We start from the raw sequence: 20,419 nt of genomic DNA on the forward strand, positions 1-20,419 counted from the left end.
TATCAGAACAGAGGAAACAGTAGAATTAAAACTGGCTTCAGAAAAGGAAATCCAGGGTGGTTATAAAAAGGGAAACAGATTGAATTAGGAATCATTGTTTTTATTTTAATATATTTGAAGAACAAATCAAAGGAAATAATTCAACATCTTTATGGGAAATAGGTTTGTACAAATCCTTCGGAAGAAAGAAATGTCTGACAAATAGGCAGGATAAGCAGGGAATGGGTTAAAATCCTTTACTCGGGGGTGTTAAAGCAGGAATATGGAAGTAAGAAAGGCTGAAAGGACAAGATTCCATTTGAGCAGCAGAATAAGCAAGGCATAACCTTGCAAAAATAAAGAAAACACTAGATGGAAGAGCAGGACAGGAAAATAAACAGGGTGCAAGGAATGGTTATTAGGAAGTCGGGGCAGAGGATGGAGCCCAGGATTCTGCAGTGGCCCCAATCACAGCTGCATTAAGGTACTTAGGGTCCTAAATACTGAAAACATTATGGTGCCCCCGTATATAATTAAGAATAAAAACTTACTAAGCCTCCAAATAAGTGGAAGGAAGTACAACAAAGTTCTGTTATTCCATAATGACTACTTTAGTTTTTCTTTTGAAAGCAGAACATCCAAGTGAAGAGTTTGGGGCTGGAGAGGGAGGTTGGGAACCAAGTGTGTAGGTTCAAGTGAATGCGGACCCCAGGAGAAGGCGCAGACACGGAGGAAAAGCCAGGCGTGTGTCCTGGAGTGAGCGCCATGTTCAGTCCTCCAAGGCCAAGGAAGCCAGAAGGAGATGGAGAAGCAGTTTTTCAGCAGGAAGAGAAGCAACGGAATTCACTGTCTGAGAACTAGCGGGAGAGTTTTAAAAGGGAGTTGCTGGTGAACAGCAGACATCGCTGCCAAGGGGCCTCACACACAGTTTCCCAGCGCTGCTGCTACAGAAAAAGAAACCAAGAATGCATCAAACACGGTAAAATCAGTGAAGGCACCATCGCTGATGGAGAGATTTCTCATAGTGTTTTAGGTAAAAAGTCTAAGGAGTGTTTACCGAAACTTCACGAACCAAGGACAATTAGTAGTCTGGAAAATTCCTGACGAGGAACCAAGGCATGTCATACAGTTTTGCCCAAACCAGAGAGAGCGTCACAGGAATGGAATCTCATTGACCTCTATCACACTTAAACCAACATGTGATTGTTTGTCTTGACATTACCAGCGAGACTGTAAAAACCTCATGGGATGACATATCCATTCATGATCAAAGTGGATTAGTTATGAAAAGGCCCTTGGCAGATAATGTAAGAAAATCTTACAGTTTAGTACATGACTATAAATTGCACATATTGCTCATGGTAATTCCAGTGTTCATGCTGAAAAAGCTTCTGATTGCCTGAAAGGATTATTTCTTTAGAAAATATTAGAGGAAAGAATGCTTTTTTCACCCAGAAAAAATTTCTAATAAAAGTGAGGAATGTGTCTAAAAGAACCTAAAGTTTATATTAAAGAAATAATCAAGATACCTGGAGTTCTCAAAACAACAGTAACAATAACAAAAACACTTCCTTTTTCAGTTACATAATAGATTCTCTTTTTTTTTCTTTATTGTTGTAAGTATTACGGATTTCCTCTGTTTTCCCCCATTGACACCCTCCTCCCTGCCCCTATCCCCCCTGCCTTCACCCACTGTTGTCTGTGACCATTGGATATGTATATATGCACGTAAGTTCTTTGGTTTATCTCTTCCTGCCCTGTCCCACTCCTTCCCTCTGAGGTTTGTCAGTCTGTTCTCTACTTCCATGCCTCTGGGTCTATTTTGTCATTAACTTATTTTGTTCATTATATTCCACAAACAGGTGAGCTCATATGATATTTGTTTTTCTCTGATTGGCTTATTTAGCTTAGCATAATACTCTCTAGGTCTCTCCATGTTGTCTCAAAGGGTAAGAGATCTTTCTTTGTATAGCTGCATAGTATTCCATTGTGTAAATGTACCACAGCTTTTTTAACCACTCATCTTCTGCTGGACACTTGGGCTGTTTATAGATCTTAGCAATTGTAAATAGCGCTGCTATGAACATAGGGGTGCATATATTCTGATTGGTGTTTCAACAACAGACTCTCTTGCAGTTATACAAATGATCACAAAGCTTAATAATTAGAATTTCCAAATTTTATTTGACAATAGGTGTTAAATTTATAATGCCAAAAGAAAAATCAAACAGTTATAAATGTTAATCTACTTTTAAATGAATTATAAAAACAACTGTAGCATTCTACAGTACTCCATCTTTACTTAATTAAAACTGGTGCTACAGTGTTAGAGACAATTGGGAATAAGTAAAGTTGGAGCCACAAAACTGAGTTCTCAATTCACTTTTGTCAGAACTAGCTAGGCGATCCTGAGCAAGTCACTTTGTCTCCTGGGTCTCAGTTTCCTCGCCTATAAAATGAAGCTTGGTAAAATTATCTCTACCATCCCACCTAAATTAAAAATTCTGATCATATTTATTCTTCTTCAACCTCTGATTGTATCACAGAAAATATTTCAAAATTGTATTGTATAAATGCCATGTAGTCTTTTAGCCAACTCTATCTACTTTGAGGTCTTAAAGATGCTTCTATTAATCACAATTTCATTTTTATAGCAACACAGTAATTTAATCAGATGTAAAAGCAAAGAAAAAGTCCATATACATGGGCTTTTAATAATGGACGAGGAGGTCTGCCATCAGATATTTTGAACAAACAAAAGGACTGATTTTGCCAATCAGTCAGAAATATAAGGACATGGTTGGTAGTCACTGCTTTTAAAAACCATCATGATGTCAAACACTTTCAAGCTATTTTGTTGTTAATCCTCACCCAAGGATATTTTTCCATTGATTCCACTGATTTGAGAGAGAGGGGGGGGAGAGGGAGAGGGAGGGAAGCATCGATGGGAGAGAGACACATTGATTGGTTGCCTCCCACACGACCCTGACAAGGGCCAGGAATCAAACCTGAGACCCTACAGTGTCGCGGGCCGGCGCTCTAACCATGTAGCACACCAGCCAGGACTCAAGCTATTTTAAGATTGATTGAAGGAGATGGCATTTCACTTGGATGTTCAGTGAAGCCACATGTACAGGTGTGCCTTTATAGAAGCGCAGTGGTAAAAGCCCTTTTGGGTGACCTCTATCCTCAGCCAGTCTTCACAGATCTACTAAATGCGTGTGTTAGATAGAGAAACAAAGTATCAGGAAAGGCCATAGCCTCCGCGTTCTTGGAAGAGAAGTGCTTCCAGCTAGGCACAAATTCCCGTGCTCTGCCAACTCGGAGAAGCAAACCCTTTGATTCACCACACGGAATAACAGGGCTCAGGGCTCGGTCGAGAGCTGGGTGGCGGGGACCCCGCCACATGACGCAGTGTCATGGCCTCACCTCATTCCCTTGGTCTGCTTTCACCTTCTGTAATAACTGTCTTTCTCTTGTCTCTCCGAACAATTCTTCTCCGGCTGTTTCACTGGCTCAGCCACCTACTTCCCTGGACGGAGACGGTGGGCGGTGTGAGTTCGCACAAGGTTGTGCCCTGCCTCTGCCACTCACTGTCTGGGTGAAGGCATGTTACTGCCTCTGTGCCTTGTTTCTTCATCTGTGAGGCACCACCCTCTTGAAGTTCCCTAGAGGATTAAATATCCTCTGCAAAAACCCTTAGCACAGTACCTGACGCACACTAGCACCCAATAAGTATTAGCTGTTATTCTGCCCTCCTCCCTCTATCCTTTGTCCCCTGGAAACCCCACCGAGTCTCCTGGCTTCCACCCCCACCGCTCTGGGTGATTCCAGCATCCAGAGCTCCAGTCCTGGTCCCTGAGGGCCGCCGCATCCCACCTTCACTGCAAATCAGTGCGACCTGGACTTTATTACTGGCTTTACTTAGATGGCAAGTCCCGTAAGTCTTTTAGCTCCTGTCCTCTCACATGTATAACAAAATGAAATATTAGGTTAGACGATCTTTAAGAGCCTTCATAACTTCAACTGTCTACAAGTCTTACCCCATATCTGAAAGCCATACCACTGTCTTGCTGTTCAAGCCATTTCTCATTTTTGTTTAAAATTTTCTACCTAATGGTGATAGCCTCCTCCCAGTACTCAAAGCCTGAAATTCCTATATATCTTAGAATCAACTTCTCTTTTCTACAGTCAATCAGGTGTCAACTTCTGGCTAAGTATCTATTATCCCCGTTCCTTCCCATGGCTCTCTGCCCCCCCCCCCCCAACCGCCGCCCCCATGCATCCTTTTACCTCTTCATGTTTGAATGATATTGATGGTGAACCAGTCGACCTACCTTTTCCTGGTTTGTAGTCTCTTTCTTTCCTTTCCTCCTTCCTTCCTTCCTTCCTTCCTTCCTTCCTTCCTTCCTTCCTTCCTTCCTTCCCTCCCTCCCTCCCTCCCTTCCTTCCTTCTTCTCCCCTTAGTCAAACAGGAATGTGTTATTACAAAGTCATATTGGGATTTAAAAATGTATTTTTCTTATAACTTTGTCATGAATACATAAAACTATTAGTCTATAAAACTTGAGACAATACTAATCAATGCATATATATTTATGACTTTATCTTCTTTAAAAAAATTTTTTCTTTATTGATATTAGAGAGAGAGGGGGAGGGAGAGACAGACAGAAACATTGATGAGACAGAATATTGAGTGGCCACCTCCTGCATGCCCCACACTGGGGATCAGGCCATCAACCTGGGCATGTGCCCTGATGGAGAATCGAACCGGTGACCTCTTGGTGCATGGGTCGACACTCAGCCACTGAGCCACACCGGCCAGGTGATTTTATCTTTTCGTATGTGTCTTTTTAAACGATGATGAAACATATCCCTCAGTTCCTTGTGAATTACTATTTTTTTGCCTTAAATTCTATCTTGTCAGATATAAATATATCTTATTGCTCAAACTATATCCAGCACCTACTCCAGTTCAGGAGCTGTGCCTCGTGCAGAAGGCACATGTGCTCTGTACTAACACTGTCCCCGGTCACAGCCGGGCAGGGTCCTCGGCGGTGTGCTGAGCGCCAGCCTGCACGCGGGCGGCTGAGGGACACGTGTCCCTGCGGGGCACCACTGCTCACACCACTCTGGGCACAACCCTTCTCAACTCCCGAGGGTCTGGTAGGGTCAAGGCCAGCTCTCCGCCCACCCTAACGAAGACTTCTTCCAGCTTTCTTCTCTGGCTTGGTTTTCTCACTTCCTCCAAACACTTTCTGCACATGCTCAGTTCTCCAGTTAGGAAGGCCTCCTTCCCCTCTTCTGTCACCGCCAAATTGTACTTACCCTTCGAGGACTGTGTATTAAAACTCAGAGAAGGCATGAAGCCTTCTAAAAGTCCACAGAGATATCCTCCCCCATCGCCTAAAGCAGGTTTCCCATCCGGCTTTCCATCGCTCCCCCCATTCCCTAGCGTTCTGCATCTCTGTGCCCTGTGTCCTCAGGGAGAATGTGCGGAGGTCAAGACTGACCTGTTCTACTTTGTCCCTTCACAGGAAAATATATATTCATTCATTTATTCTTTCAATAATTATCGAGCGCCATTATTACTATTATTATTACTTTTAATCCTCACCTGTGAATATTTTTCTATTTATTTTCAGATAAAGTGGGAGGGATGGAGAGAGAGAGAAACATTGACATGAGAGGGACACGACTGGTTGCCTCCCGCATGACCCCACCAGGGCTGGGGACAAACCACAGCCGAGGTACATGCCCTTGACCAGAATCGAACCCACAGCTCATTGGTCCGAGTCCTGATGCTCTAACCACTGGGCCAAACTGGCTAGCGCTCGAGAGCCATTACTGAATGAATAAATGAATGAATAAGACAGACTGGGTTCTAGATTAACTGGAGTTCGATGTGAGTGTTGTATTAAGGGACCCACAGTGTTTAATGAGCAGAGACAGAGTTCACCCTAACAGCAGACTTCTGATTGTCTGTGAGACACGGTGAGCACCCACACGTGCAGATGTTATTACATAATGTTGGGCTGTGAGCCTGTTGCCGTGGAGATGACTTCACATGACCTGAGTCCCAGGGCTGCTGTTCTGTGCCTCTAGGCAGCATCTACTGGAACCTCTTCCCTTTTCAGTGGGGCAGCTTCTTGGGTAGCAGAGTGTCTCCCTGGAGAAATGTACCGAGGTCAGGGTGACTTTAGGTAGTTTTTAAAAGATGTTCAGCCAGACTTCGAAAAGGAAGTTTACTTTCGATTCTCTGTTGTTATAGTACCACCCCAAACTGCACTGGTTGTGCTTTGTTTTTGTTTCTTGCACGGGACTTACACGCTCAATGCTGTGAGCGTTGTGTTGCCCAGGAACCCAGACCTCATATTCTCCGTGTTTCGGTTAACCCTTGCCCGCCAGTCCTAACTGGGGTTCTCAGAGTTCAGCTCGCGGGCTGCTGCTGTTACCCCTCTGCTCAGCCTGCTGCTTTGTCTCAGCCTCTTATGCTCCCAGTTGCTACGTCCAGGAGGAGTGACGCTCAGAGCTTCATCTAATGTTACCGATGCAGCCCACCCTCAGCCCACCTCTGCTTTCCGCCCTATCATCTTACGTATGTTCTGAAATAAACAGGCAGAAAAGTAATGACATTGCCTCCATTTCTCCTTGTCTCAACAAGCAGCTCCCATGGCTCCCTTCCCTGCAAAATATTCCTGTTTCTTTCTTTTCCAATCAAGTGAAAATATCAAGGTTCCCATGGCCTGTCCTCACCTTCCAGGCTCAGGTCCAGGCCATTTGTCCACCAATGGAGTTCAGTGTGTGAGTTGTTAAGGATTCACTTAACACCCCGGTGGGACAGAAGCCCTGCATGGTTGGTACCGAACCGTCCCGCACCTGAGGACGCCAGGCTTCCAAGGCAGCACTTGGTGACAACAGCACTGTCGGTGCACAGCGTCCTTCTCCTCGCTGCAAGCTGAGGGGATCAGAGTGCACCCCAGTCTAGGTCAGATTATCGCCAAAGGTCCCCTTCTGATCTATTTCCTCTTCCTGACCATTTTATTTGGGAGGGGTTGCCCGTGCTCCCTCGTTTCCCGTCTCTAGACCACCAGCCTTCTTGTGCTGTTCGCTTGCTGCTTCCCCAGAAATAAGGCGTCATCTGGGAACAGTCTTTTTTCCTTCTTTGCTGGGCTGTCTGATGCATTTAGTTTGAGATTCATAAGAAGAGAGCAGCTGATATTAACATGGGCCCAGAATCCCTTTGGGAGAAAATGTAAAAATTGTGTGTGCTAATGAGAGTACATGTGTGGGGGAGAGGGAGGGGGAGAGAGATTGTGTAATCTGCGAGAGGGTAATAAGTACTCTTTTGAGAAGATGACCCACAGTTTTTCCAGCTTCCAGAAGGGCCCCTGACCCGTTCCACAGTTTACAATCCACTGCATTAGAACGGTCACTGTCAGCAGAACATTGACACTTTCCAGCTGCATTGCTACAGATGTTCTCTGGAGAGTACACTCTTCTGTATGAAAAGAATCTCGGCAGGTATTAGGCAGGGAAGAAGGTAATGAGGGTGGGTCAGGGAAGAAGAGAATGGCATTGGACCGGTCAGTAGGCCTCTCAGGTGAAGCTGACTTTGTCTTTTTGGGGCGTGATGAGTGGGATGAAGGGACACCCACCTGCTCCCCTTAGCCAATGTCATAACAAGAATAATGATAGCAAATACTTATATGTGTAAATGGCATTGTTCTAAAGTTCTGACATATTTAATTCTCACAAGAATTCTGTTAAGTAGTTATTTTGACGTCCATTTTTACTAATGAGAAAACTCAGTTGAAAAGAGATTAATTTGCTCAAGGTTCAACATCCAGTAAGCAGCAGGGTTAGGATTCAAACCCAGGCTACCTGGTCCCAAGTTCATGTTCTTAATCAAGTTCTCATTCTTTTATCTGATTATAAGCAGATATCTGCCAAAAGCAAAGTTACTCAGATACATTAAGTTATATTATCTTTTTTGGCCTGGGCACTATGGTAGGTATTAAGAGATAGGTGATCCCTTATGTTTGGTAGCGAGTTAGTGAAATATTTTCTATTAGATTGTACTCCCTATATGCATCGAAAAGCACACTTCCTAATGCTTTCTGTAGATCCACCAAAAAGGATCAATATGTAGATCCCACCAGACTTCAGCTGTGGAGCTCAGTGTCCAAGCTGCCGAAGGATGGCACCTACTTCCTCTTCCTCTCCTCACCCCCACCTCCCCGGGTTGGGCTTCTCAGTTCTGCTTGCTGCCCGCTGTTCTTCTCACTCCTTCGGGCTTCTGTTTTCTCATCAAGCCTCATGCTTCGGGTGAGTGTACCTGCTGGTGGCTCAGGCTCCGTGCCGGGGCCTGACTCAGCGCCCAGGCCCATGCCAGAATTGCCCACTGGAGCCCCCAGACCTGCCCGTTGCCACCCTCCTTCCCTGCCCTATGGGGCCACTCTGTTGCTCAGGCTGTACGACTGGGAATCTCTCTTGCTTTCTCCTCTTTCAATCCCCTCATTTAGAACAGTACTAATCTCAGCAACCTCACCTCAAAATAGTTTGGAACCAACTCTTCCTTGCCATCCCAAACACCTCTGCCCAGTTCAGCCCCCTCACCTCCCTCCTGACTCAACAGCCTGCTGCAGAGTTCATTGCCTTGACTCTTCATCACACACGTCCAACCACACTCTTTCCTCTTTCAAAGCTTTTCAAGATAATGATGCCAAGACCTTGAGGACTTGCCATGTGCCCGCACTGCCTCCTCTATCCCTATAGCAAATCAGGAGCAACAGCTAACATTTCCCCTCTCTCACGGATGAGAACACAAAGCCTTTGAGAAGTTGGAGAACTGCTAAGATACCAGACCTGACATGTGTGAGAGCTGCAATTAGAGCTCCAGCCAGTCTGCCTTCTGTGCTCAGGACTCAGTGAGCACACTCCAGGGCCACAGGGCAACGTCACAACGTCCTCTGATGGCATGAGCTGGTTCCCACCGTCTCTCCAGGCTCACAGTGCAGTACCCCCTCTGGCGCTCCTGCCCCAGCGACACCACACTTGTGTTCCTTGCACACACCAAGCAGTTTCTCTCTCTCTTCCTTCTGTCTGGAATACCCACCCTACCTCGAACCCAACACTTGACCTTTTAGGTTCAACTCAGGCAACACCCAGTGAGAATAGGTCAGGGCTGCTCCTCTGACCCCCACTCAGACCCCATGTGTATATTGCTCACATTTCCACCTCACCACTTAGGCCCGGGGGCCATGTCCATCCTTGCACCCCAGAGCCTAGCACCAAGCCTGACTCTCAAAGTGCACTGCCCATAATAGGCATCTGTACTTAAATTGAGGTATAACGGACATAGAACACTATATTAGGTTCAGGCATACATAATCGCCATGCTGTACATTAACCCCCCTGACATTTATTTTATAACTGGAGGTTTGTACTTTTTGACCCCCTTCATCATCAAAATGAGAGTCATCCTGACCTGCTTTGTGTAGGTGCCTTTTACCTGCTACTTCACTTCTGCCTTTGATGGTCAGCACGCTGTGGGCAGACACTGTGTCTGTGTAACTGACTGTACAGCAACTGGTCTGCTGCAGTGTAAGTGGACTCTGGAACTGTGTGTAGAAGATGATGAGCACGTTTTTGCTTCCTTTGCTTTGGGTGTAGATGCAAGCCCAGGATCACAGGACGGCAGTGCGACCGGTGCACCTCTGGGTTCTACCGCTTCCCGGAGTGCGTCCCCTGCCACTGCAGCAGAGAGGGGACAGTGCCAGGAGTCTGCGACCCAGACACCGGGGCTTGCCTCTGCAAGGTAAGAATGAACACGCAAGGCCAAGGACGTCAGCCACCAATCAGTGCAGAAATTCTTCATATCGAATCAACATATAAGAATACATTGGAAACGGGACTGACCTGTAATAGATTTCCACAAGGTGTGTGTGTAGCATTTTATAGCCATTCTCATTTGGTGGGAGTTCATCCTTTGGAGGGGCAGCAGACCTCCTTAAGCATCTGATGACAGGTACAGACCCTCTCCAGAAAAATCAACACAAACTTCTGTCTACAATTCCAAGAGGCTCAAAGTTTCCCTAGAAGCCTATTCCTGGCCCGTCTCTGCCACCTGGGGTTCTGCCGGGCAGTAGGAGGGCTCCCAAGCCCTAGCAGATATTCTGAGGTGGTAGAAAGTGGGATGAATCGATCCCACCATATTGTGAATCCTTCTGGTTCCAGTTCCCTACTTTCGAGATGCCAAGGGGAATCCTATAAAATTTAGGAAGTTTTCTATTTGTGTGTGGTATAAAAGTTTAGACAAGTAATGCAGTATAGAAGCTTAACCATCATATATCTTAATGTTTGGTTAGCATCCATGTTCTAACATCTTGTATTGGTATTTCATTTGGGCAAGGAGCTAATTGCAACCAGGGAAACTTTAGAAGAAATGGTCTCTTGGTTCATGTTTCTCAACAGGAGAATGTGGAAGGTGCAGAATGTAACGTGTGTCGAGAAGGCTCATTCTACCTGGACCCAGCAAATCCCAAGGGTTGTACAAGCTGCTTTTGTTTCGGAATAAATAACCACTGTCACAGTACACATAAAAGAAGAGCTAAGGTATGCAAGGAGTGAGAGTCTTTTTGGGTTTTTTTGTTTGTTTTATCCTCACCTGAGGACATTTTTCCATTTTTTGTTCAGGTAGAGTGGGAGGGAGCGAGAGAGAGAGAGAGAGAGAGAAACATTGACGTGAAAAGAACACATTAAGTGGCTGCCACCCACACAACCCAACCAGGGCCGGGGACAAACTGCAATCGAGGTACATGCCCTTAGCGGGAACCGAACCCGGGTCTCCCTGGACTGCAGGCCGACGCTCTAACTGCTGAGCCAAACCGGCAGGGCGAGAGTCTTTTTGTTTTTATTGAGTTCTTCTGAGTGAGGAAGCAATGACTTGGCATGAAACATGAAGGGTCGTGGAAGTTTTTGCCTATTACTTCATTAAAAGGTTAAGCATGGCCCTCGCTGTTCCTCAGCCCTCAGTGTTCTTTCCACAGATGTCCTCATGCCCCATCCTTCAGTTTGTCAGATCTCTGCTCAAGTGTCTCATGCCCTCAGGGGCCTCTCTTCACCACTCCCTACGAAATAGCTCGCCCTGGTCACTCTCCGTGTGCTTACCCTTGTTGTATAGTGTACTCAGTAGCATGTATCACTTCCTGCCATATTATACATTTAGTTCTAAAATGTATTTACTATCTGCTTTCCTCCACCACTAGCATGTGAGCTCCTGATTCATTCCCAGTGCCTGCAGCAGCATCTGGAACATAGCAGATGCTCATTAAACACTCGTTAAATAAAGGGACTTGGTTGGTCTTCCCCTTGTTTCTTCTTCTCTGCTTATCTTCTTCCTGTCTTATCTTCCTTCTCATGTGTTTCACCACATCTTTTCTTTGGCCACATTTTAAATGAACTCCATGAAACTAAAACTTTTGTTGCCTTCATTATTCCATGAGCCAGTAGTCTAATTTTTGCTTTCTTTGTGAGAGTAATGTCTTATATCCAACCAGTATTCAAAGAAAGAATTTTTTTTTTTTACTTATTTTGTTGCCAGCCTCCTAAAAGGAGTATAAGCTTATAATGGGGGGGGGGGGGGGAGTAGTTTGTAAATCTACTCTGACGTCTCCTCTCATTACCCCATGGAGCCCAGAAGCATTATTCCTAATCTATGCCTTGTCAGTTCCTTTGTTTTCTCCCTCTCATTTAACTCCTGGCCTCCTTTGTGATCAGGGAACTATTTGATTACGATGCTCCATTTAGAGAAAAATAACGATAGCTTACCACTGTATTCCACATCACATTTTATATATAAGGAGCTCACCATTAAAATGTGTTCCCTGTATGAGGTGTTATTCATATACTTATTTAGTATTTTTTGAACATTTGTGGATGCCTACTAAAAGTCAAGAACCAGGATGTGTGCTGGGTACAAAGATAAACCCCATACCCACATGCTCTCTGCCCTCTGAGAATTCTGAGGACCAGCCAAGAGGAGACACAGAGAGGAAGCCTTTTAAGCAAGGTGGCCGCCCCACGACTCTTTCTGTTCTGCATCATCCAGCCATCATCAGGAAGTCACAGGCACACGCTTCCATCCCTTGCTTTTGTGTTCCAGTTTGTGGATATGATGGGCTGGCGCCTGGAGACAGCAGACAGAGCAGAGATCCCTGTCTCATTCAACCCAGGCAGCAGCAGCGTGGTGGCTGACCTCCAGGAGCTGCCCTCAACAGTTCACAGTGCAACCTGGGTCGCACCTCCATCCTACCTGGGGGACAAGGTAATAATATCCTGTTGTTCTCCCACGCCTGCGCGGGACCTCCTCCCTCACTGCATGAGCATTGCTCACTGGGTGTCTGGAAGGGAGCATCAGGAAGTTCAGGTTACTGAAATGGAAGAAATTAGGTGAACTACACATGCAAAAGAGATGCTGACACCCGCTGGGAGGGGCCCAGACCATGAACTCATGGACCTCACATTCATTCAGCTCATTAGCTGAGGAAGTCATGCACCAGGTTTTTCTCGATTTTTTTACTTAATGCCAAAAGTCATAACCATTTAAATCATGTCTGTTGCAAATGGGACATGTATGCTTTTAAATGCCAAGCTCGGAATTCTTTGTTGTAAAGCAGAAGAAGGGCTCCTTGTCAGGAAAACAAAAGCTGAAAAGTGACCCATGAGATTACTCAAAGGAGCACAGGCTCTGGGGCAGTCGGCTTTCTTCAGGGAGTGACGTGGGGCTAGTTAGACACTCCCGTGGGAGCTGGCTCTCCCTTGCTGCATAAATTGTTATTTCAGAGCCTGGCCAGCTGTACTCATTCATGAGGACAGAGGTTGGACCTCCTGTGGAAACACTATCAGGTGACATATGCACCTGGTGGCCTAGATTAGTGTTGAGAAGGGGTGGATTTCATAGGGCCGGCTCAGGTAATGCCATAGTCTCACCTTCAGAATGACTAAATATCAGGGCTTGTTGGCCTGAGCTCTTTAATTCTGTCTTCCGGTTGAAGGACTGGGTTTTGACCTTTGAGTGTGTGGAACGTTGCTCCTCTCATATAACCCTGTTTCTCCCTCATGTAATGCTCCTCTGCACCTCCACTGGGTGGGCCCATGTGCTGGTCATCTAGTGCTGTGTAACAAGTGACCCCACAACTTTGCTTCTTAAAGCAACAAACAATTAGGACCTTGCCTAGTTTCTGTGGATCAGGAATCCAGGAGCAGGTGGCTCAGAGTGTCTCATGAGGGTGCAGTCAAGATGGCAGCCAGGGCTGTGGCATCTGGGGCTGGAGAACCCACTTCTAAGCTTACTCACGTGGTGGTCAGCAGGTCTCTGTTCCTCACTCGCTGTGAATTGGAGAACTCAGTTCTTCATTGAATTAAGCTCTCTTTCCAGAGGTTGCCTGAGGGTCTTCATGACCTGGCAGCTGGCTTCCTCTAAAACAACTGATAGATAGATGATAGATAGATAGATAGATAGATAGATAGATAGATAGATAGATAGATGATAGATAGATGATAGATAGATAGATAGATAGATAGATAGATAGATAGATAGATGATAGATAGATGATAGATAGATAGATAGATAGATAGATAGATAGATAGATGATAGATAGATAGATAGATAGATAGATAGATAGATAGATAGATAGATAGGCAGACTCAAAACAGAAGCCATAGTCATTTTATAACCTAGTTTCAGAAATGACATGTTCTCACTTCTGCCATATTCTACTCATTAGAAGCCAGTCACTAAGTCCAGCCCACACTAAAGGGAAGGGAATTAAAAACAGGATACCAAAGAATATGGAGACATATTTTTAAAATTACCTTAGCCATCAAAAAGGCAGTATAATTGACCCTTGAACAGCATGGGTTTGAACTGTAGGGGTCCACTTATATGCGGATGTTTTCATCTTATAAACAGATGATGTAAACTTACATTATCAATAAATACATGCCATACTATAAATGTATTTTCTCTTCCTTGTGATTTTCTTAATATTTTTCTCTAGCTTACTTTATTATAAGAATATAGTATGTAATATATATAACATACAAAATATGTGTTATCAATTGAATATTTATGTTATCGGTAAGCAGTTCTGGTGAACAGTAGGCTATTAATAGTTAAGGTTTCGGAGAGATTAAAGTTATATACAGATTTTTCAACTATGCAGGAAGGGGTGTGAGACCTCTAACCCCCTCATTGTTTAAGGGTCAACTGTACTCAGTAAGATGATTCAAGATGCTGCCTTAGCATTCTTCCAGACTCCAAGATCAGAACTCTGTAAAGCTTTGTCAGGGTATGGATTCTAGGGGAAAACCTCAGTGGACTGGGGGTCCAGAAATGCTACTCCTTCCCTGCTGCAAGTTATTTGCATTCTTCAGTCAGGGTATTTTGTCCTGCCTGCTCTGATGTATATTGCTTCTGATTCCCATCCCTTCGTTACTCCTTCCTCCTGGTTGGTTTTTACTTTAAGGGTGGGAGGTGTCAGGACCAGAATGAAGTTGCTGTCAGAAAACCACAGCCATTCGTCCCCACATCTCCACCACCATCATGCCATTCACGTGCCCTGAGAGGAAGTCCATACACCTGTGTAGTAGTCAGACACGGCTATGTACGCAGGAGAATGTGTGATCACTCAGGAAATAGTCACCATCTGCTCTCAGGGAAAGGTTTTTGAACATTTATGTTTAGAGGTTCATTTTGTAACTGATAGATATGAACCAAGTCTCTCCATGAAGTAAGAAACCAATGGCCTAAATTTCTTAGAATTGCTGTGGACTAAATAAATGCTCTGGTTTAGCAGTCAACTAGAATAAAAGAATCTTATTTGTTTCTGTGTGACTATTATTTTTTTTTTAACAGAAGTATCTTTTTTATCATTGACAGCATTACAGATGTTGTCCATCCTCCCTACCCCCCCCCCCAGTCCCCACCCCCATCTCTCTGGCAATCACCACACTGTCATCTGTGTCCATGGGCTATGAGTATATGTTTTTTGGCTAATCTCTTCCCCTTCCTTTGCTTGTAAAACTCAAGTTCATGTTAAACATTCAAATTGATATAAAATGGCATAATGTGGGACCATCTTCAATTTCACCATCTAAGGATGACCACTGCTAATAGGTTGATGATGTATCTTTCCAGATCTATGTGCCTATGTACTTTTTATAGGGGCTAATGTTGCCATAGTCTCTTCTAATGTTTGTGTTACTGATCCTAACATTTCAATCTTAGGTTTCCTCCTACGGTGGCTACCTCACCTACCAAATCAAGTCATTCGGCCTACCTGGTGACATGGTTCTTCTGGGGAGACAGCCAGATGTGCAGCTCACCGTAGGTATCAGAACACGCCCAGGTCACCTTGACGCTGATTCGGGTTTAGGACAGCTTGATAAGGGGCCTACAGAACGTTTATATTAAGTCATTTTCAATATTTCGTAGAAGCTAAGAGAAGTTTAGAGCATGTAGCACCTCCCCAGGATCCTCACCGCTGACCACCCCATGCCCAAACCGCTTCTCTTTTGCCGCCTCCCACTGTACTTAGTGTCTCACCCTTGCCTCTCGCGAGTTCATGTTAAACTCTTGTTACGCTTCTATCTTTATATTTAGTTTCACAAATGTTTTTGAGCCCGTCCTGTTTACAAGACCATGTTGCTGGGCTCATAAAGGACAGGTAATCCCTGACCTCAAAAAGAGTGTAATCTAAAAGGGGAGATAAGAAAAAAAAAAACAAAAAAAACTGCAGATAGCTTTATTCCACTGAATAGTAAGCATGTGAGGCAAGGTCCCACCAAGGCTGTGGGGTCTGGGGTCCAAGTGGAGACTTAGGTGGTAGAGAGGCCCCCAGAACACTTGCTGAAAAAGGTTCGTTTGAGCCAGGCCTTTAAGTGTGGGCGTGAGAGGAGAAACACCCTTGCAGCCGTGAAGAATGAGGTAAACTGAGGCAGAGGGGTGACCAGTCCAACCTGGCTGTATTACCACTGCGTGCTGGGTCATCGAAGACAAGCCTGGCAGGGCAGGGAGGAGGGTGTTCAATGCTATGATAAGCAACTTGGCCTGATGCAGATAGTGGGGGGCCAGTTTGGCTCTTTGAGAAGAAAAGTGACATCACCTACACAATCCAGAACTGCCATCTAGAAAAGTCCTGAGGGACGGGGCAATGTCACATCCTGCATGGGTTCCCTACAATGTACGGCTGGAGTGCCACAGCCTGAACTTGACTGTGCTTCTGGTTTGAGTGCTGTGATTAATGTGACGCAATCACAGCTTCCTGCAGGGTTACCGCTCACTGCGCAATAGGGACTAGCGAGTCTCCCACCTTGCACAGACGAGGCCTCACGTTCGGGCACATTTTTGTGTTAGGCACTGCAGTGGTGTGTTTTGTGCTTACTAGCACCCAAATTTATTGAGCTGTTGTTTTAAAAACTCAAAGAAACCTTTGCAAAACACCTTACAGACCAAGCAGCAAAGGTTTTAGAGTTATAGTGGAAGGAAAGATAGCTCCACAATAAAATACTGTCATCGCCGTACTGCATTTCAGTTTCGTTATTTTCGCAGAGTAGCTCAAGTTCAGGCCATTAGTGTCCTATATTTTACTGCCAGAGAGTTTATCATGCAAACTGTTAGAATTCACGCAGAGGTGATGATCAAAATTTCTCTTTCATGGCACCTTCAAACGTGGGGGCAAGAATTAGGCTCACGAAGCATCACCCTGCTTCGTTCCAAACTGCTAGGATTAAGAGGCTATTGGGCATGTTTCTTAGGTGAAGGTTTAAATGATGTGTGATCGCAGATAATGCTCTTCTTTCTGCAACACTGGCTCTACTGAATGACTTTCGGGTTCAGGGCTACAACAAAAAAGCTGGGGCTTTGTGTATGTGTGTTTTTAGAGTGGGGGTGCTGATGGTGGGCGCTGACTTTCCCATTGACACCTGTGAGTGGTCCCTCAGGAGCCACTGCACTGAGGAGCGGGGTGCAGAGGCTGCGTGAACGAGGCTGGGGCCCGGAGGGTGAGGGCTGCGCTGGAGGCCTGCTAACCTTTCTGCCTACCCCACCCGCCAAAGCACTGTCTCGCCACCACAGTCAGGTCCTGTAGGCAGGAATAGAGACAGCACCTGTGGTTTGAAAAAAATTTGTTTGCATCTTGTTAGCCATTTTTCAGTTAGGAAAATTTTGGAGTTTCCTATTTGTATGCAAACGCACTGTATTAGGTGGTATTATTCTGCTTCCATGTCAGTAATCCTTTGCCAGTCAGTTTATTTCCCAACAATTTCTCAGAATCAGGTACTCCCTGCAGTGCAGATCCATAGGAATTGGTTCTTAGCTCCATCATAAACTTCAAAACATCCCAGCCGCAGCATTAACGCATTTGTGTTTTTCTTTAAACAGGGTCAGCGCATGTCTGTATTCTACGAGGAGCCGAACAGCCCACGGCCAGACAGGCTGTACCATGGGCGAGTGCAGGTGGTGGAGGTACATACATAAAGGAAGAAGACACATGAAATGGTTCTTGATGATCCTTTTTGTTCGATAGCTTAGTTCTTTCAAACAGGCATGCTTTTTAACTTATTTGATGAACTTAAACTATTAATTATATTAATATCAACGTAATTTATATATATGAATTTAAAACATAAATCAAACATGTAGAGTTTTATCCTCACAGGGCTTTGTTTGTATTGTTTTTATGGCACTGAGGCCTGTCTGTCCTGTGTTATAGTTAATTATCCTTGTCTTATAAGCCCTGCAAGTCTATAAGTGCTATGATGCAGCTCCCTGTCATCCACAGGCACCCCAGCGCCTGAGGCCAGGTGATTGTCCAACAAATGCTTGGGACGAATTGATGGAAAAGCCACAAAAATTTATAACATCAAAGAAACAAGATAAATAAAGGAAAGCTCACTGAATCATAAAATATTACATTATACCTACTTGGTTACAACTATTCCTTTAAAATAGTGTTCCACTTGTATTCCTAAATATTTTTAATACTTCAAGGTGATGCTTTTTCAAGTACCTTGAACTTGCAGACATATTTTAACATTTCTGTACAGATCCGTCATACAATGGAAAACTATTTGGCAATAAATGACACAAAGTATTGATGCCTACCACGGCATGATGAAAGGATGAACCTCAAAAACATGATACCAAGTGAGAGAAGCAAGACACAAAAGATCACATATTGTGAGATTCAAGTTACATGAGAGAGGTGACACCAGCGAAAATGGTGGAATAAGAGCCTCCAAAAATTCTTTCCGCCGTAAAAGCAATGAGAAAACTGGCCTAACTGGTCAGAATCAACTATTTCAGAACTCTGGAAATGAACCAAAGGCTTGCAGCAATCTGGAAAGCATTTATTCAAGAAAAATGGATCTTAGAAAGAACAATGAGCTTTGTGGCTGGTATTCAACTTGCTCTGTTTCCATCCACTGGTCCCCCAAGCTCCACAGCAGCCTTAAAAAGTAATAGCCTACCATCAAGGTAAAAGCCTGGAAGCCACCAGAGGGGACAGAGTGGGTTTAGAGCTCCTACAAAGCCTCATTCCTAGAGAATTGTCATGGTTTGACATGTCTGGAGCGTTTCTGGAGGATCCCACTTCTAAGGTTATCTTACCTGACTTAGAGTTTTCCCAGTGTGAAAAGCCTTTCCCCTGGGAGTTCTGGAAACAGTTAGGGGCAATTGTTTCACTTCACGGCTGCCTGAGGTGATGGACAATAGTTGGAGCAAACAATAGGCTAATCACAAAGCTTAAGATAAAAAGTTGGGGGAATATGCCCTGGCCAGTTTGGTTTAGCAGTTCGAGTATCAGCATACAGACTGAAGGGTTGCAGGTTTGATTCCTGGTCAAGGGCGTGTACCTGGGTTGCAGGTTTGATCCCCAGCCCTAGTTGGGGTCATGTAGGAGGTAGCCAGTTGATGTGTCTCTTTCACATCGATGTGTCTCTTTCTCTCTCCCTCCCTCCCTTCCACTCTATCTGAAGAAGCAATGGGAAAATATCCTTGGGTGAGGACAAAAATAAGTTGATATCCATAGAGGCTTTGAAGAGATCCAACACAATCTTGGAAATATAGAAAGACTTACATACTCAGAGCTGTCTGCATTCTCAGAAAAGACCAGAGAAGGCCCTAAGCTCTCACCTCTGGCTGACCTTAAGGCTCTGTGCAAGCAGGAAGTAAAGGCTAAAGCAGAGTTGTCAGCTGCCTGGCTGAGTGTTGGAGGTGTCCCCCAATATGCACACAGAGTCCTTTTGCAAAGACTAGGAAACTTTTTGTTTCTAGGCATTTGTACAAATCTCTAATTATTAGCTGACTACTAAGCTAACTTTAATGGCCACACAGGACAAAGATTACAGATTTCACAGAATTAATTCAGAAAAGTCATTAAATAAACACACAAACAGCAACAGTAACAAATCCTGCAAAGCAAGAGGAGGTTGGAGGGGAGAGGTGGATTTCCAGAGTTGCCACAGTATATTATTTTAAATGTCCAGTTTTCACCAAAAAGGTTATGAAACATGCAAAGAAATAAGAAAATGTGGTTTATACATTGGGGGGTGGGGGGTGGGGAGGCGGGGAATAGACACTGTCCCTAAGAAGCCCAAGACATTGAATTTACTATAAAAAGCTTTAAATCAACATTTCAAACATGTCAAAACATGTCAAAGAATTAAAAGAAACCTTGTCTAAAGAACTAAAGGAAAATATGAGAACAAAGTCTCACCAAATAGAGAATATCAATTAAAAATATAAATTATATAAAAGAGAAATTCTAAAATTGAAAATTACAATAACTAAAATGAAGAATTGATTATAAAGACTACTGTGGACTGAATTGTATCCTCTCCAAATTTATATGTTGAAGCCCTGACCAACCCCCAGTGTGGCTGTATTTGGAGTAAGGAAGTAACTGAGGTAAAATGAGGTCTTAGGGTAGATCCCTGATCCAATAGGATGATGTAAGTACTATAGTATGTCCTTTTAAGAAGAGACATCAGGAAGCTCACTCTGTCTCTCTGCCATGTAAGGACACAGTGAGAAGGTGACCATCTACAAGCCAGGAAAAGAGTTGTTACCAGGAGCCAAGTTGGCTGGCACCTTGATCTGGAATATCTAGCCTCCAGAACTGTGAGAAAATAAATTTCTGTTGTTTAAGCCACCCAATCTATGGTATCTTGTTATGGCAACCAGAGCTGACTAAGACAAGGGCTCAGCAACAGGTTTGAACAGGCAGAAGGAAGAATCACCAAACTTGAAGAAGTTCAATTGAGATTATGCATCGGGGGGAACAAAAAGAAAAAAGGATGAGGTAAAACAAACAGACTGTCAGAGATATTCAGAACAAATGTACCAACATGTACATATTTGCGGTGCAGGAAGGAG

The 20,419-nt window shown here is 44.4% G+C and overlaps 1 protein-coding gene across 3 annotated transcripts in view; it reads left to right on the top strand.

The window, feature by feature from the left end:
• Positions 1-20,419, top strand: part of LAMA3 (laminin subunit alpha 3) — a 249,933-nt gene that overhangs the window by 151,919 nt on the left and 77,595 nt on the right. For all 3 annotated transcript variants that reach the window (XM_036245198.1, XM_036245200.1, XM_036245199.1), the window contains 5 exons: positions 9,655-9,799; positions 10,456-10,596; positions 12,146-12,307; positions 15,272-15,370; positions 17,426-17,509. In XM_036245198.1, coding sequence (XP_036101091.1) covers positions 9,655-9,799; positions 10,456-10,596; positions 12,146-12,307; positions 15,272-15,370; positions 17,426-17,509 — 631 coding nt within the window. The remainder of the gene's footprint in view (positions 1-9,654; positions 9,800-10,455; positions 10,597-12,145; positions 12,308-15,271; positions 15,371-17,425; positions 17,510-20,419) is intronic.

This window comes from Molossus molossus, unplaced genomic scaffold (assembly GCF_014108415.1).
Source record: "Molossus molossus isolate mMolMol1 unplaced genomic scaffold, mMolMol1.p scaffold_m16_p_6, whole genome shotgun sequence".
Lineage (NCBI taxonomy): Eukaryota > Metazoa > Chordata > Mammalia > Chiroptera > Molossidae > Molossus > Molossus molossus.